Source organism: Antechinus flavipes, chromosome 2 (assembly GCF_016432865.1).
Source record: "Antechinus flavipes isolate AdamAnt ecotype Samford, QLD, Australia chromosome 2, AdamAnt_v2, whole genome shotgun sequence".
Taxonomy (NCBI): Eukaryota; Metazoa; Chordata; class Mammalia; order Dasyuromorphia; family Dasyuridae; genus Antechinus; species Antechinus flavipes.
In genome coordinates this window covers 673,106,079-673,120,591 of record NC_067399.1, presented here as the reverse complement: position 1 = coordinate 673,120,591, position 14,513 = coordinate 673,106,079, and the positions used below count along the sequence as shown (strand labels likewise).

General features: G+C 36.8%; 1 protein-coding gene across 1 annotated transcript in view; it reads left to right on the top strand.

Annotated features, from left to right (window-relative positions):
• PRKG1 (protein kinase cGMP-dependent 1) overlaps positions 1 to 14,513 on the top strand; it is a 1,210,064-nt gene that overhangs the window by 83,944 nt on the left and 1,111,607 nt on the right. The window contains exon 2 of the mRNA XM_051982636.1: positions 5,384 to 5,550. Within this exon, the coding sequence (XP_051838596.1) occupies positions 5,384 to 5,550 (167 nt within the window). The remainder of the gene's footprint in view (positions 1 to 5,383; positions 5,551 to 14,513) is intronic.

The following is a 14,513-nucleotide window of genomic DNA, read 5'->3' as shown; positions in this document are numbered from 1 at the left end:
AGCAAAGCCTGCTTGCTGTTTCTGAACCAGTTTTGGAGGCATGCAGATCTCTTGAGAGCCTTCTGCATCTAGTCATTAGTTAGTTAGCTTAGAGCACCGCTGTCTCTTGGCTGGGGAGATTCCTAAGAGCTGTGGAATTTCTGAGAGATTTCCAAAAACATTATGGATCTGAATGGAATTATCAGCCAAAACTTACATGGAGATTTATGTTCCTTTAATCCCTCAGGCTTGAGCCATATTGTAGGCAACAATATGCCCATATCTGGGCTCTGTGTTGGACCCGATGACCGAGCTCTGAGCCTCCCTTTGGGATCTCTTGTAATCTAGTGTTTTTGAGAAGATTAGCTATTTGGAGGAGGAGCTCTAATAAACCATTGGGCAACATCCACTGATTTGCACGGATGGCAAATCTTGGCCAGAATAACTTGGCAGCATTTGTCCAATGGAGGGACAGGAACGATAGTGTTCATGTATGGTGATTTTGCATAGGATTGTGTGAGCAAAACGCTATCCTAATTTTTAAAACAATAATAATTAAAGTAGCTATTATTATACAATATTTTAAGATTTGCAAAGCCCTTTCCAAATCTTATCTCATTTGATCTTCACAGCAATTCTGTGAGGGAGATGCTGTGATCATTCTATTTTACAAATGAGAAAACTGAGGCTGAGAGAGATTAAGTGACTTCCTTAGGGATCATACAGCTAAGTGTCTGAGGTAAAATTGTTAACTCTAGCTAGTCATCTATAACAATACCCATCTTATGAAACTCATGGAGTGAACTAAGGAATCCATCTGTTGTTCATCTGTACCAAGTCTTCATGATCTTATGAACTATACTATCCATAGGGTTTTCTTGGCAAAATATCAGAGTGCTTTTCTATTAGCTAGTAAGTGTCTGAGGCTGGATTTGAACTCATAAGTTCTTTTCTTTTCTTTTTTCTTTTTTGAATTTTAGAAACCAAATTTTATTAACTATTTATTATTTATTTTAATTTATTATCTATTTGACCTAGATATAGTGAGCCACTGAAACTTAACTGATATTAACAAGTCTTTCTCAAATTGTCAATAATATTATCTGTCCACAAAGGATAGCTTATTTAATGAAATTCCCTCCTTTCAGAAGACATATCATGTTATCCTAGCAGTACCATACATAGAATATTGTAATATATAATATGTTGTTGCTGTTGTTGTTGTTCAGCCATTTCAAAACGCATGAGTTCTTGATTCCAGGTCCAGCACTCTATCTGCTGAGCCATCAAGCTGCCTCCCAGAATCATTCTACTCTTTCTAATTCCTTGGTTCTTCCCATTTCAACTGTAGACATGCTCTGACTTGGAACAAATGAAAGAGAATCCCCCCAAAAAAAGTTTTAGAGGGAAATGGTCCATGTCCATTTTCAAAATAGTCCAGTATTCCCATCTGTAATGGGGTAAGATCCATGATGAAATGACTCACTCAAGAAGACAGTGGGATGCAGTGAAAAGAATGTAAGTTCTGAAGTCAAGGGACTAGTGTTAAAATCCATCCTCTGAAACTGATTACCTTGAGTGAACTTGATCAAATCATCTGACTTCCTTTTGCCTCACTTTCCTGCTTTGTAAAATTAGGGAGTTCAACTCCATAGTCACAGAGATACTTTCCAGCTCAAGACTTGTCATCCTATCGTATGTGATCCAATGGTTCTAAAAGCTAGAAAGAGAAAGGAGGCCATCTTGATTGATCAATTCACCCACTAATCAATTAACTAATTTTTTCTTAAGCACTTGCTATGTGCCAGAAATTCTGTTAAGCACTGAGGACAGTTTGGAGGAAGAAAAGCATATGTATGATTTCAGCCTGCAAGGAGCTCACATTGGAATAAGGGAGGCAATACATTATTGAGTGTATATATGCCATGTAAATGAATGATGGCCCTTAGAGGGTGGGACAGTGAGAGGTGATGTAAAAACTCAATCAGAAGGGAGATATGAACTGCATCCTGAAGGGAAACCAAGAAAGGTAGGAAAAAGTCATGTGATGAAGACCTTTTAGAGATAAAGTGCTACTGTTCATTAGGGTCCCATTTAGGGTTTTCTTGGCAAAGATACTAGGGTGATTTGATATTTCCTTCTCTGGTTCATTTTACAGGTGAGGAAACTGAGGTAAACTGGGTGAAGTGACTTGCTCAGGGTCACATAACTAATAATTGTCTGAGGTTGGATTGGATATCAATCCTGTGCTCTGTCCATTGTACCATCTAGCTGCCCCAGAGATAGAAGATTTCTATTTGGTACTGGAGGTAGCCACTGGAGTTCCAACCAAGTAGGGAGATGCAGTGGTCAGATATGTGCTTTAGGAAGGTAATTCTATTAACTTATTAAGGGCAGTATTCTATCCATGGTGCCATTTAACTGCCCCTATTTTTAATACTTTTATTAATCTACTATTGAAAGATAGAGTAATATAGTAGATAGAGAACCATTCTGGAGGATTGAGTTCAAGTTCTGACTTTGACAAATACTGGCTGTATGTATGTCTCTATTTCTCAGTGCTCTAGGAAATTCTCTAAGACTATTTGTAGAGACTTGCACTGGTAGGAGTATATCAATGAAATCAGACTTAGTCATTAACCTTTAATCTATTATTATATATGATTTTAATATCTATTATTATCATTATTGGATTGAAAAACTGATATTAAGAACCCAGTTATTAAACATAGCTACAGTTAATGCTGTAGAAAAACACAGAAAACCTTTGGTTTCTGAATAGAATAAGTGTGGAGGAAGAAGGCAATGTGTGTGCTGTGCTCGCTCTCTGTGTGTTTGCGTCAGTCAAAATATGACTTTTAATGACAGTTCTTATCAGGGATTACTTTTTCATAGTGGTTTGTTCTGAATTCAATTCACCTTATTTCAATAAACATTTAAGTGAAGACAACGATATAACTAGTGCCTGATGGTTCCAGCCTCAGTCAACAGAGGTCAAACACCTTTATTAGGGTAAATTATCTGAAGTAGTTCTCTTGGAACAGATCCAGTACTTTTGGAACCAATGTGTTATCACAAACCCTGAGAACAATGGCTTGCTTTCAGGATTGTCATACTTTCTCTGAAGCAGCCCAAGGGATGAGATCCTGGCATCTGGGTTCAAATACATTCCCTTTTGTTATTGGTCTGAAGTTAACTTATTGTCTTGAATTTGGGGTTGGATAATGCCCATTCCTCCTTGTGTTTAGATTTGAAGTCTTTTCTTTTTGACCTCTCTCCCAACAAGCAGAGCCCCATGTTGTTATCCCTTTTAGCACAGGCAATTTTACACCTTTGGGGGTAAACTATTGAAGCTGATTGGAGAAGCTCTTTTGGGTTCTTGTGCACATCTCTGTATGGACACACAGGCAAATACAAACTCGGGTAGTACTTAACTCAACTTCCTTTTTGTCCCAGTGACTAATTGTTCTTCACAAAATCTCCTTAATTCAAGTTTCCTGTTAATTATTGAATGTGGGTAAAATGTTTATTTTGAGGATTATTAATTGGAATCATTTGACTGGACTTTTGCAGCCCCTTTCATAGTTTCTATAATTTCATGGTGGTTACTTTAGAATTAATAAACCAATAGAAACAATATAGTTCAATACCTAGTTAGAAAAAATAAATATATATTTTTAAAGGTTGCTTCTTGGATATGATGCCTTAAGTGATTTGATTCCTCATTGGCTCAGTATCCTGAAGATATCCCTTCCCCCAACCTGTTCTGTTCCAAATTGTCTCTCTCAATTGAATCTTGGTTCCTGTATTCCGAGACGTTGCTTCTTCCTGCAATTGAATTTGTCTTTAAAAAGTTGACTAGAAGATCTTTATTGCTTGCCTCAGGTACATTTTATGTCCTGTATTCAGGGAGTAAGAAATACTAGATTTAACCTTGCACATAACTACCTTCTATTGGCCAGGCCAATAAACCCTGAGAACTAAATAGCCCCAAGGTGACTATGTTGTCTTACAACATGACCTATTTAGTGTCAAACTAACCCAGAGTGTAAAAGACAAGAGATGGGAGGTATATTCTCTGTCATTTTAGTGATATATATTGTAGATGCTTGCAGAAAAAATTGTTGAATTTATATAGATCTATAGTTGTCAAACTTTTGTTCTCAGTAACTTTATAGTTATCAAAAATTATTGAGGATCTGTCCAATGCGGTTTTCTTTATGTGGGTTGTATTTATAAATACTTATCATATTAAAAATGGAAACTAATTTTGAATTTGTAGATCCTCTATAAAAAGGGTTTCAGATACCCCAGGATTATCTGGGTCATGCTTTGAGAAGCAGTGATCCAGATGAAATAATTTCCCATGTTTCCTAGTTATTTGAAACTATATTCAAATGGCAACACAGATTTTTCAGTGCTATAGAATGGTAAGCCGTAGTCCTCTGATTCTTTGTTCATTTTCAACATGGTCATAAAATCATAGGATTATATATCAAGACTTGTAAGGGACTCCAGGGACCATTTTATTCAACTGCTTCATTTTATAATTGAAAAAAAAAAACTGGCGAACATTGTGAGATAAATTTTGAGATACAGCATGGAATAATGGGTAGAATGGTAGGCAACAGGCAACATGCATTTATTAATCACTTAATATGTACCAGCATTGTGCTAAATGCTGAGATCATAAATAAAAATGAAAAGAAAGGTAGTCCCTGCCCTCTGTGAGTGATAGAGCATTAAATGAAGCTAAAAGGGTCAGGATGAAGGGGAATTGGCAATGGAAAGTTTGAGTAATGATAGCAAAGTCCATAAATTTGGTTAGTTTGAGTCAGTCCTCAAAATGAAAGTCTTATAAGGAACTCACCAGTGGGAGAAAGACTTTGAAGTCAGAGAGTCAGGGAAACTTGTATTCACATTAAACTTTTGACACTTAGTGGGTATATGACCTTGGGCAAATGACTTAATCTCTCTGAGCCTTAGTTTCCCCAAATGAAAAGCCTGAGAACTCAGAACAGTGCCAAATCCTCTTAGACTGTATAATCTTAATATATTTTTGTTCAGAATTATTTTTAGTAGTTCATATCCCTGGAATTAAAAAAAATCCAGAAGTTAAAATTAGTCTATTATAAACTTATTACTCAGATGCATATTTATGTCACCTAGCTAGAAAGAAAATCAGTCATAATGCTTTTAGTGCTACATAGCAGGTGCTTAATAAATGCTTGCTAGCTTGATTTATCCCAGATTGATTTTGCTTTAAATTTTTTTTTTGCAACTCACTGGATACTTCATCAGACAATACATTACAGGATGCTATTTGAAACTGATCATTTTCACTGGCCGTTGCCTAAGAGCCGTTGTTGACCATACCCATAAGTCTTTTCTTTCTATGTCACAGGTCCAAGGATCTTATCAAAGAAGCCATTCTTGATAATGACTTCATGAAGAACCTAGAGCTGTCCCAGATCCAGGAAATTGTGGATTGTATGTATCCCGTGGAGTATGGCAAAGACAGCTGCATCATCAAAGAAGGCGACGTGGGCTCCCTAGTGTATGTCATGGAAGGTAGGGGTCATGATGCCAGTTTCTGTGATATTCAAATGTGGGGGTTTTGCATCTTATCAGTCAGCACCTGGACTGAAGTGTGTTTCAGGGAACAGTTCCAGATTCTCATTCATTTGTTGGGAAACAATTTCAAAGGAGGTGAAACACTACTTAGATACAGTGACTGACTGATTGCATGGGGCGGCCCCATGTGGAATATCAATGCGAATCTGCTACCAATTCACATGTGTGGAGAGGGCAGTATTTGGCAAGGGAAGATGGCTCTAGATCAAGTTGGATGATGGAGCACAACAATATCCAATAATTGAATAGTACTGGGGAAGATACACGTGATGTAGCGGGGCTGGACAGATGCTGAGTACCATGGATGTTTGTCATCAAATAACTAAAAGGCTTCCCCCTCTACTTTTATATTTAAATGTAACAACTTCTATATTCTTCATGCAAACAAAAATAAAAGACGCAACAGCCACTTTTTATATTTTTAATTGTATAATTGGGACAGGGAGACCAAGTTGGATGACAACATAACATCTGGTTGATGTGACTGAGCAACAAATATTTGTTACCAGGTATCCTTGAAGGTCTTGGGCTTGAGAAAGAATAGATAGTGAAGAAACTGTTTCCAAAAATAGGGGGCTTGGTAAATTAAAAATAATAACCATGACAAAACCAGTAACAAATCTTAGAATTTTAGAATTGCTACCTTTCCTTCATGTCTTTGAAGAAAGACTGCCCAGGACATAGTGGCCAGCTGGACAATCCTGTCCACAAATCCCTTTGCAAAACTTTTCTTTTAAAAAGTTACATTAAGTGGTGGTGATTCACTCTCAAGAATGACTCAAGACAGCAATTCCCACAGATCTGTACCTCTTTAGTGGGCAGACTTGGGAATGAGAAAGAGTTCAGATGTAATAAGAAGCAGAAGGGAAAGGATTCTTTAATTTAGATCAAGGATCTATGGGATCAGGTAATCTGAGTTTCAGAACTCTGTTTTATAGGCAACTTTTTAGGATGTATAATGTTACCTTAATATTAATTAACAGGGTAAACCTGTTGTATTAGGTACATAATCATAAAAATTGTCATTGTACTAAAAACAGTTGGGGAAAATAATACCTCACCTTTTTTGTATTGCATATTTCTTTAGAAAACAAAGTTTCTACCTCCTTTTTTACATCTAAAAAAGTGTTTTTTTGGCCTGTCTTTAATAGTCATGTTAGCTTGTTGGTATATCCAGTAAATAATGATTAAGTGTGCCAAAGCTTAGCTTAGAAAAATTAAATTATTTTGAGAGGAAGAAAAAAGGAACAGATTTGACATTTTCAAAATGGTATTTTTGATGGAGCAATAGCATGGCACAATGGCTAAAATGGGGGGACTTGAAGTCAGGAAATCCTGGTTTCAAGTCCTGCCTGTGATTCTTAATGATTTTGTGATCCCAGGAAGCCATTCCACTGGGCATAAGGACTGGGATCTGCTGAATAGAGGCATTTCCCATACTGATGAGTTCATCGATCATTTGACTATGGAGCAATCAAGTGTCCATCAACATTCAGTAATTAGATTAGACACATTTGTTTTGTCAAGTCTACCAGATGACTGCATAGCTTGAAGCTGACATTGACCTTAAATTTTATGGAACTCTATTGGCTAATCTCTGCTAATATTCCTTGTCAAATGATTTCTTTTAAGTATCTGTCATTTGCAATTTTAATAAGATTTAATTGAGGAAATCTTACATTGTGTAATTCGTTTTATATCCACACAATTTCAAAACTCATTTGGAAAATGTTCTTATTATGAGATTTCTTGGATTTCATTTCTGACTATTCATAGTAATAACCGATGCTTGAAAACGACTAATCAATAGGTCCAAAAGAATCTTTCATTTATTTCTGTGTTCCTAAATTCATTTATCTATTCATTTGTTTATTTATAATTCAACACAATGCTGCTACGTATTTAGATAGGGGAATCTCTCTGATTACTCTAGGCTGCCACCATTTTTAATGAAGAGGTTGGTTCATAAGATATATGTCTGAGCTGATAATTAGAATATCTATAGTGGGGTGCTCTGTTGTTTCACTTCAAAAGTCAGTCTATGACAAATTCTAGACAAAAGTCATTGCTAATTTTTAATGTTTCCTTTTAGAGAGAGAGAGAGAGAGAGAGAGAGAGAGAGAGAGAGAGAGAGAGAGAGAGAGAGAGAAAATGATCACTAATTTGGTCTACTGATAGTAAAATTTTGTCTGAATAATAGAAAGTCTTTTTTGACATAGTATTTTAAAGGGATTTAAAAAATATATTCTTTTATGTGGATTTAATAAGCAATGCCAAATTGCATCAATAGAGTGTTATATAACAGATTTTTGCTTTTTAAAAATAGATGATTTATCTTTAATTAGTACATTGAAATCCTGGCCTAAATGATAAGTATAATCGTGTTGTTTATATAAAGATGGATTCTGGTTTGGAAATGTCCTGTCTTCAGCTTAGCTTCTCTTTCACTGACAGCATAAAGGTAAACCTCACTCCTCCTCCTTATTATCACTCAATCAGCCTGAGTGAAGTCAGAATCTGAGAGAGCTGATTCATTCAGATTGTTATAGAACCTTCTTTAGAAGTTTCTTGTATTCGTTATAGTAACTTGTGCAAAACTCGTTTTCTGAATATTTTCTTGGTGTTTCGTTGACTATTTGTGTCTTGGCTACCTTGTGTAGTCAGGTACAAAAAATTTCTCCCCTTACCCTTTTCACCAAAACTTTCCTTTCCTCCAACTCCCCTGAAGAAGAGCAATCTTATTCAAAGCTTTTTAACCCTTTGTTGCTTTATGATACATTTTAGATGGAAGTACTGCAGCATCTCCCATTTGGGAAGATGATATTTGCTCAAAATTTTTCTATTCACAAAATTCAATTGTTTTCCTTAGTTCGAGAACTCCAGATTTATAGCCACAATCCAAAATCAGCTGATTTAGTTTGAAAAAAGAAGTCTTATGCTAATAGTTTCAAGTCTCCAAACTTTAATTCCAGTGGTAGGTATAGGCTCTAAAAGTATATCCCTTCGTTTCTGGTTCCTAAAAGATGGCATAATTTGCTGATTCTAGAAGAATAGGCCATTGACTCAACTTCATGCACAAATTGAAATCTTTTCATGACTCTGACTTGCTACTGCCTTCCTGGAGAATATTGTGTTTTTCCAAGCCCAAGATTGATTAATCATCCAGCTCTCATCAAATTTCCTCTTTGTTTCAGAAGTTTTAGCTGTTTCCTTATTCATGATTGGAAGTTTTTTTTTCTCCCACATTTTGAGATCACCAATGGGATAGCATTTATTGACTCAGTGAATGCAGTTTGTTAATACAGGGTCCATCTGCTTGCTATTTTTCAGTTCATATCCAATATACCTACCGTGTGACATTTCCTACTTCAAATACTATTGTTTTTTTTTAAAAACTCATTTTCTAATTAAACGATATAGTGTGCACCGATACTCAGGGATTTCATATCAAATTGTGATGCAGTGATGCTCTTGCCCATGTCAGTTGGTATTCAAAACCCTACCTGAGGGTATCAGGGAATTGAATGCATTTTAATATGAATTAGATGTCTGAATAAATTTAATATGAGAACCCCAGCATTTTATTTTCTAGAAGCAGGTGGTACATTTTGGCCTTGTGGGGTTTTCCTGTTAATAGAAAAACTATCTTTAGAAATCTTGAAAGACAAATGTATTTGGAAAGATTTTTGTTGCTGTTGTGATCAGTGAGTTCTGTTCCCTCTTATTATGTATGTGTTTGTGTGCGTGTGTGTGTATGTGTGTGTGTCTATATATATGTATATATACATACATACACACATATATATTATGGTATATGTTTTAAAAAAAAACTAATTCATAAGAGAAGTTTCTCAAAATTTCTTGAAGACAGGGTTAGTGTCTGTTTTTACCTTTGCCTTTAGTCATGTGCCTATTCCCAACTGTCTTGCTTATTTTAGGTGCTAAATAAATAATTCTTTCTTTGAGTTGAATTGAATGGAATTAAAACATTGACTTTCTTGAACTTCCCTACTTCAGGGGAGAACACACAATTATATGAGAGGAACACATCTAGAAGTTATCAATACATTCAAAAAGTCCCCAGGGCCAAGACACAACCTTTCATCACAAACATTGACGGAAATTCTTGTAAATTTCCACTTGGAGGTAGCTAGGAAGTACAATGGACAAAGTGCCTGCAATTAGACTGGTCTTAGATATTTACCGAGCTGATTACAGTTCCTAAGCAAATTATTTCATCTCTGTCTGCCTCAGTTTCCTCAATTGTAAAATGAGATTAATAATAACATCTATCTCCCAAGAGATCAAATGAGATAATATTTATAAAAGTGTTTATTAGTATCTGTCATATAGCACATGCTTAATAAATGCTTATTTCCTTCCTTTCTCCTTTTCCTTCCATGCTTGATTCCTTCCTTCTTCCACATGTCCTGCTATCGGAGTGATGTTCTGTGTGGAAAACACAAAAAGTGAAGCGAATCAAAAAATGCTACCACCTCCTTCCCTACACACACGCACACACACACACACACACCCCTGCACTCATACCCACACACCCTTGTACCACACTGTACTTTAACCCTAAAGAAGCACATAGGTTCTGACACTTTGTGGATACCATTTGAATTTTCTAAGAAAATGATTGAGCTGGTGCCAAATCTTAGAGTGGGAATAAGACTTTTAAGTCCCTTTTTAGAAGTCTCTTAAGAAATCCAACCAATGTAATTTACCCAGTGCAGTCTATCTGACCCAAACACAGTCCAATCTAATAATTGCATGCTCATCATGTCCAAGGTTAGACGGAATGCTGTGTACTGGCTAGAGGGACAGGCTTGGAAAGAGAAATTCTGTACATTGCAATCCCTAAGCATTTTTTGAGTGCCTGCTAAAACAAAACCCCAAACCTAACAAAAACACAAACAAGACTTCTGTGTTCTGTCTCTGACACACATAGGCTTAGTGATTGTGTAACCTGTTAACGTCCTAGGCAACTCTCTGGTTTTAAGTCCCCATTGAGATATTGATCTGCTTGGGGAAGGAAGTTAATTCCCTGGTAGTTTTCTCACTGATAACAGTAGGGAATCACAGGCCAATTTAAGTTAAAGTCTGGAAAAGAGAAATAGGCTCTCTCTGGAGGTGAGAGCATGGCTTCTCTTTCCTTGGAGGTCTTCAAAAAGAGGCTGGACCACTGCTTGTCAGGGTTGTTATTGGGAGATCCATGCTCTGGTTTGGGATGGATTCTACCCTTTCTAAGTCTGAGGTTCTGCGATTATACAAATCCCCAGTGGGCTAGAAATGGACTAGAATACCAGACTACCTTCCAGCCAAGGAAGCCAGTGACAAAACTAGGGAAGAATTTGGAACACAGCTCAGCTGGAAGGGCTAACCCTCACTCCCATTCTTGCCAGCCAAAAGTTGTACTTGGTGTAAGATATTGGTCTATGGCCAGTTTCTGCCATACTACTTTCCAATTTTTGGGAATCTCCGTATGTCCTTGACGGATCTTCCTAGTACAAAAGGAAAATAGATTTAGAAACTGACTTAGAATTCTTTGGAAGAATCACTGAATCCTATTCAAAGCTGCATAGGATCCCAGAGGTAAATTGATCCATTGCTTCCTTTTGTAGATGAGGAAACTTGAGATCTAGAAAGTTTAAATCACTTACCTAAAATCACCAGAGTTTAACTCAGCTTTCCAAGCCTTTTGGGGTGGCCACAGACTAAGGCTTGAGCTGCCCTTCAGAATGGTAAGACACCTTTTGGCATAAGCTAGAGTGCTTTTTTTGTATTTGAGGAGTAGATTTTCAATCTGATTGACTTGGGTTCATCTGTATGCTGGAGCAAAAATGATGAAAATGATTAATGACTAAAGGAAGCGTCACAACGCTTACTTTTTCTCAAACTCTCAAAAGAAAAAAAGAAAATCGTTTTTCCCACTTGATAATAAATAGATGCTATATAAACGTGTAAGTGAAGAAGAGGCAGAGCCAGGCTGAACTAAGCAAAGTAGGCCCGTGAGCTAATGCACCTGATTTTAAAATAACATCCAAGTTGATTCACTCAAAGAGCTGTTGCCTTCTTCAAAGAAGCCACTTTGAAACTGGATTGGCTTGTCCTAGGAACACTACCATGACTCAAATCCTCTTTAAGAATCTTTAGATTGAAGAAGGGTTGACTGAAGGAAAGACATTGGTAAACTGGGAAATGTCCACAGGAGAATGACCAAGATGGCAAAGAGCCTTGAGTTCATCTCATAAAAATATTAGTTAGAGGAACTTGGAATATTTAGCTTGGATAGGAGAAAACTTTGTCAGAATAAAACTGTTCCCTTTAAGGGTCATCTCATGAAAAAAGGATCAATATGTTCTACTTTGTCCTATAGATCTGAATCAAGATCAGATCCAGGAAGGTACAAATAAAAACATTTAAGCTTGATGTCTTCTCAGTGATCAGAACATGATATTCTAGATATGTTCTATCCTGGGAAGAATACAATAGGACCATGGCCTTCTTGGCCCTTGAAGTGATATTCTGGAAGTCAGCCTAAGATTCCATTTTCTTTTTCGGTTGCCACATTACCCTCTTGACCACGTTGAGCTTGTAGTCCCTTACAATGTTTAGATCTTTTTCAGATAGTTGTCAACCAATCAGACCTTGGCCATCTCACCAGGGTTTGGCCATCCAAGCAGGCCTTGGTCTTCTACCATCTTGTACTTATAAAGTCAATTCTCTCTTTATCCCTATTGCATTTCATTTTATTAGATTCAGTTTGGCATACTATGTTGATTCTCCCATTAGATTGTGAGCTCCTGGAGAGCCTTTCTTTGAATCCTTAGTCCTTGAGGATGAACTTGGCATGTAATTGGCATTTAATAAGGGCACATTGATTGATTTATTACACAGTATAACTTGTGTGGGAAATGATGAAGTACTGAGATAAACATGAAGGCAATGTTGAAATTTAAATATCTCTTCATTTTTTATAAAAAAATTACTATTTAGAGTCTTTAATGGGCTTGCCAATGATTATTCTGGGGGATAGAACTGCATATGCTTTTAATATCTTTCTCTGTGATGAGAGATCGAGGAATGTTTAATATTTGTTCTGGCTCTTTGTCAAGCTGAGGGGTAGGGAGGAGATACTTTGGAAGCAGATGAAGTAGTCTTGTGGGAGAGCTGTTACAACAGGCCATCTCACTTGGCCCTAGTCTTTAAGAGTACGAAGTCACTGTTAGAAATATCCCATGACTCCTCAGTTTCAGATAAGCAAAGCATTTTTTTTAAAGCCCCATCATGATTACTAATGCTTTGATTTCAGTTTTTTTTTTTTCACTGACTTCCTTCTGCAACATTTTTCTCTGATGGATTGCTAATGAAAACCAGTCTCTTTTCAGTGGACTGCAAGTTCAAAGTGAATCACAGTGTGAGCTGGCGCCTATTGTGATCCTATCTCTCATTGGTCCAAGATTAGCAAGGTATAAAGCCGTGTTCCACTGTACTTGGCTCTGGGATAGCCACATAGAGAGTACTGGGTCAGGTCTGGAGGTCACTGTTTGGGAAGGCCATTGAGAATAGTGGGTGAAGCCAGACTGGTGAAGGGCCTCAGAGTCAAACAGGGATGGATAGTCTAGAGCAGATAAATATCAGGGAACATGATGACTCCCTTTAAGTATTCCAAGGATTATAATATAACTCCCTTCATTTTTCTTTCCTTTCTTCTCTTCTTTTCCTCTATACTAGGATTTGTGTGCATCTCTTTCTCTCTTTCTTTCTCTTTCTCTCTCTCTCTTTCTCAGACAGTATATATGAGCTTATAAAATAAAAGTAAAATAAATAAATCTATATATTAAATAAAAAATAAAATCATCTCCCCCCCTACGCCTCCCCCCCCCTCCCCAAAGAAAAACCTTTAACCAATCAGCAATCGAAGGAAGGCATTTTATTTAATTCAGCTTGGAGCTGCAGTCAGAGAAATAGACACTTCAAATTAGGGCTGATAATGCAGGGACTATAGAACTGGTCAAAAGAGTTGGTAGTGCATCCCATCCAGAGAATGGGCCACCTTAAAACCCATATATCTGCAGCCATTGCTTTGCTTCTTTAAACCAGGCTTGGAGCCCCAATCCTGGGTCTGTGCACTTTGAGTCTCCAGTCTTGAGTCTGTGCAGCCTGGGTCTCTAGTTTTGGCTCTGTGTATCCTGGGCCTCTACAATCCAGGCCTCTAATTGCAGAGGAAGCTAAACTGCTTATCTTTAGAGCTCCTGCCATGGGACCCATCCTGGAGGTGATAGAGGATCAAGTGAAATATTTGTAAAGTCTTTAGCAATTTAATAAATACTCATTTCTTTCCTATAATCTCTTGACTGACCCAAATATCAGACCATGCTTCATGTTCCTATTCCAGTCATTTAACAATTTTTCTGTCGCCCTGAGCCATCTTTCTCTACCCTGCCCTCACTTTTTGCCTGGCCATCATTCCCCTGTATAATAACTGCTAATATTTATTTAGAGAGCTTTACAAGCAATATCCTTACAATTGTTATTATTATTACTATAGTATTATTATTACTATTTTACAGATAAGGAAACAGAAACAGACTGTAGTTAGGTGAAATGACCAGGATTAAACAATTCATAAAAGTCTGAGGTCAGATTTCAGTTCAGGTCTTCTTGATCTCAAGCATTGCTCTGTATATGCACTGCTTAATTGGATATAAGTAATTTTTATGTGTAAAATATATATGGAAGAATATATGTAATTTATAATGTAATATAGAATTTATATGTGTAATTTACATGCAAAAAGTGTAACTAATATGGAACACGTAATATAGAATCACTTATCATAGTATCTGGTTCGTAGAAAGCCCTTAATTATTTGGCAGAATAGAGAAATATAT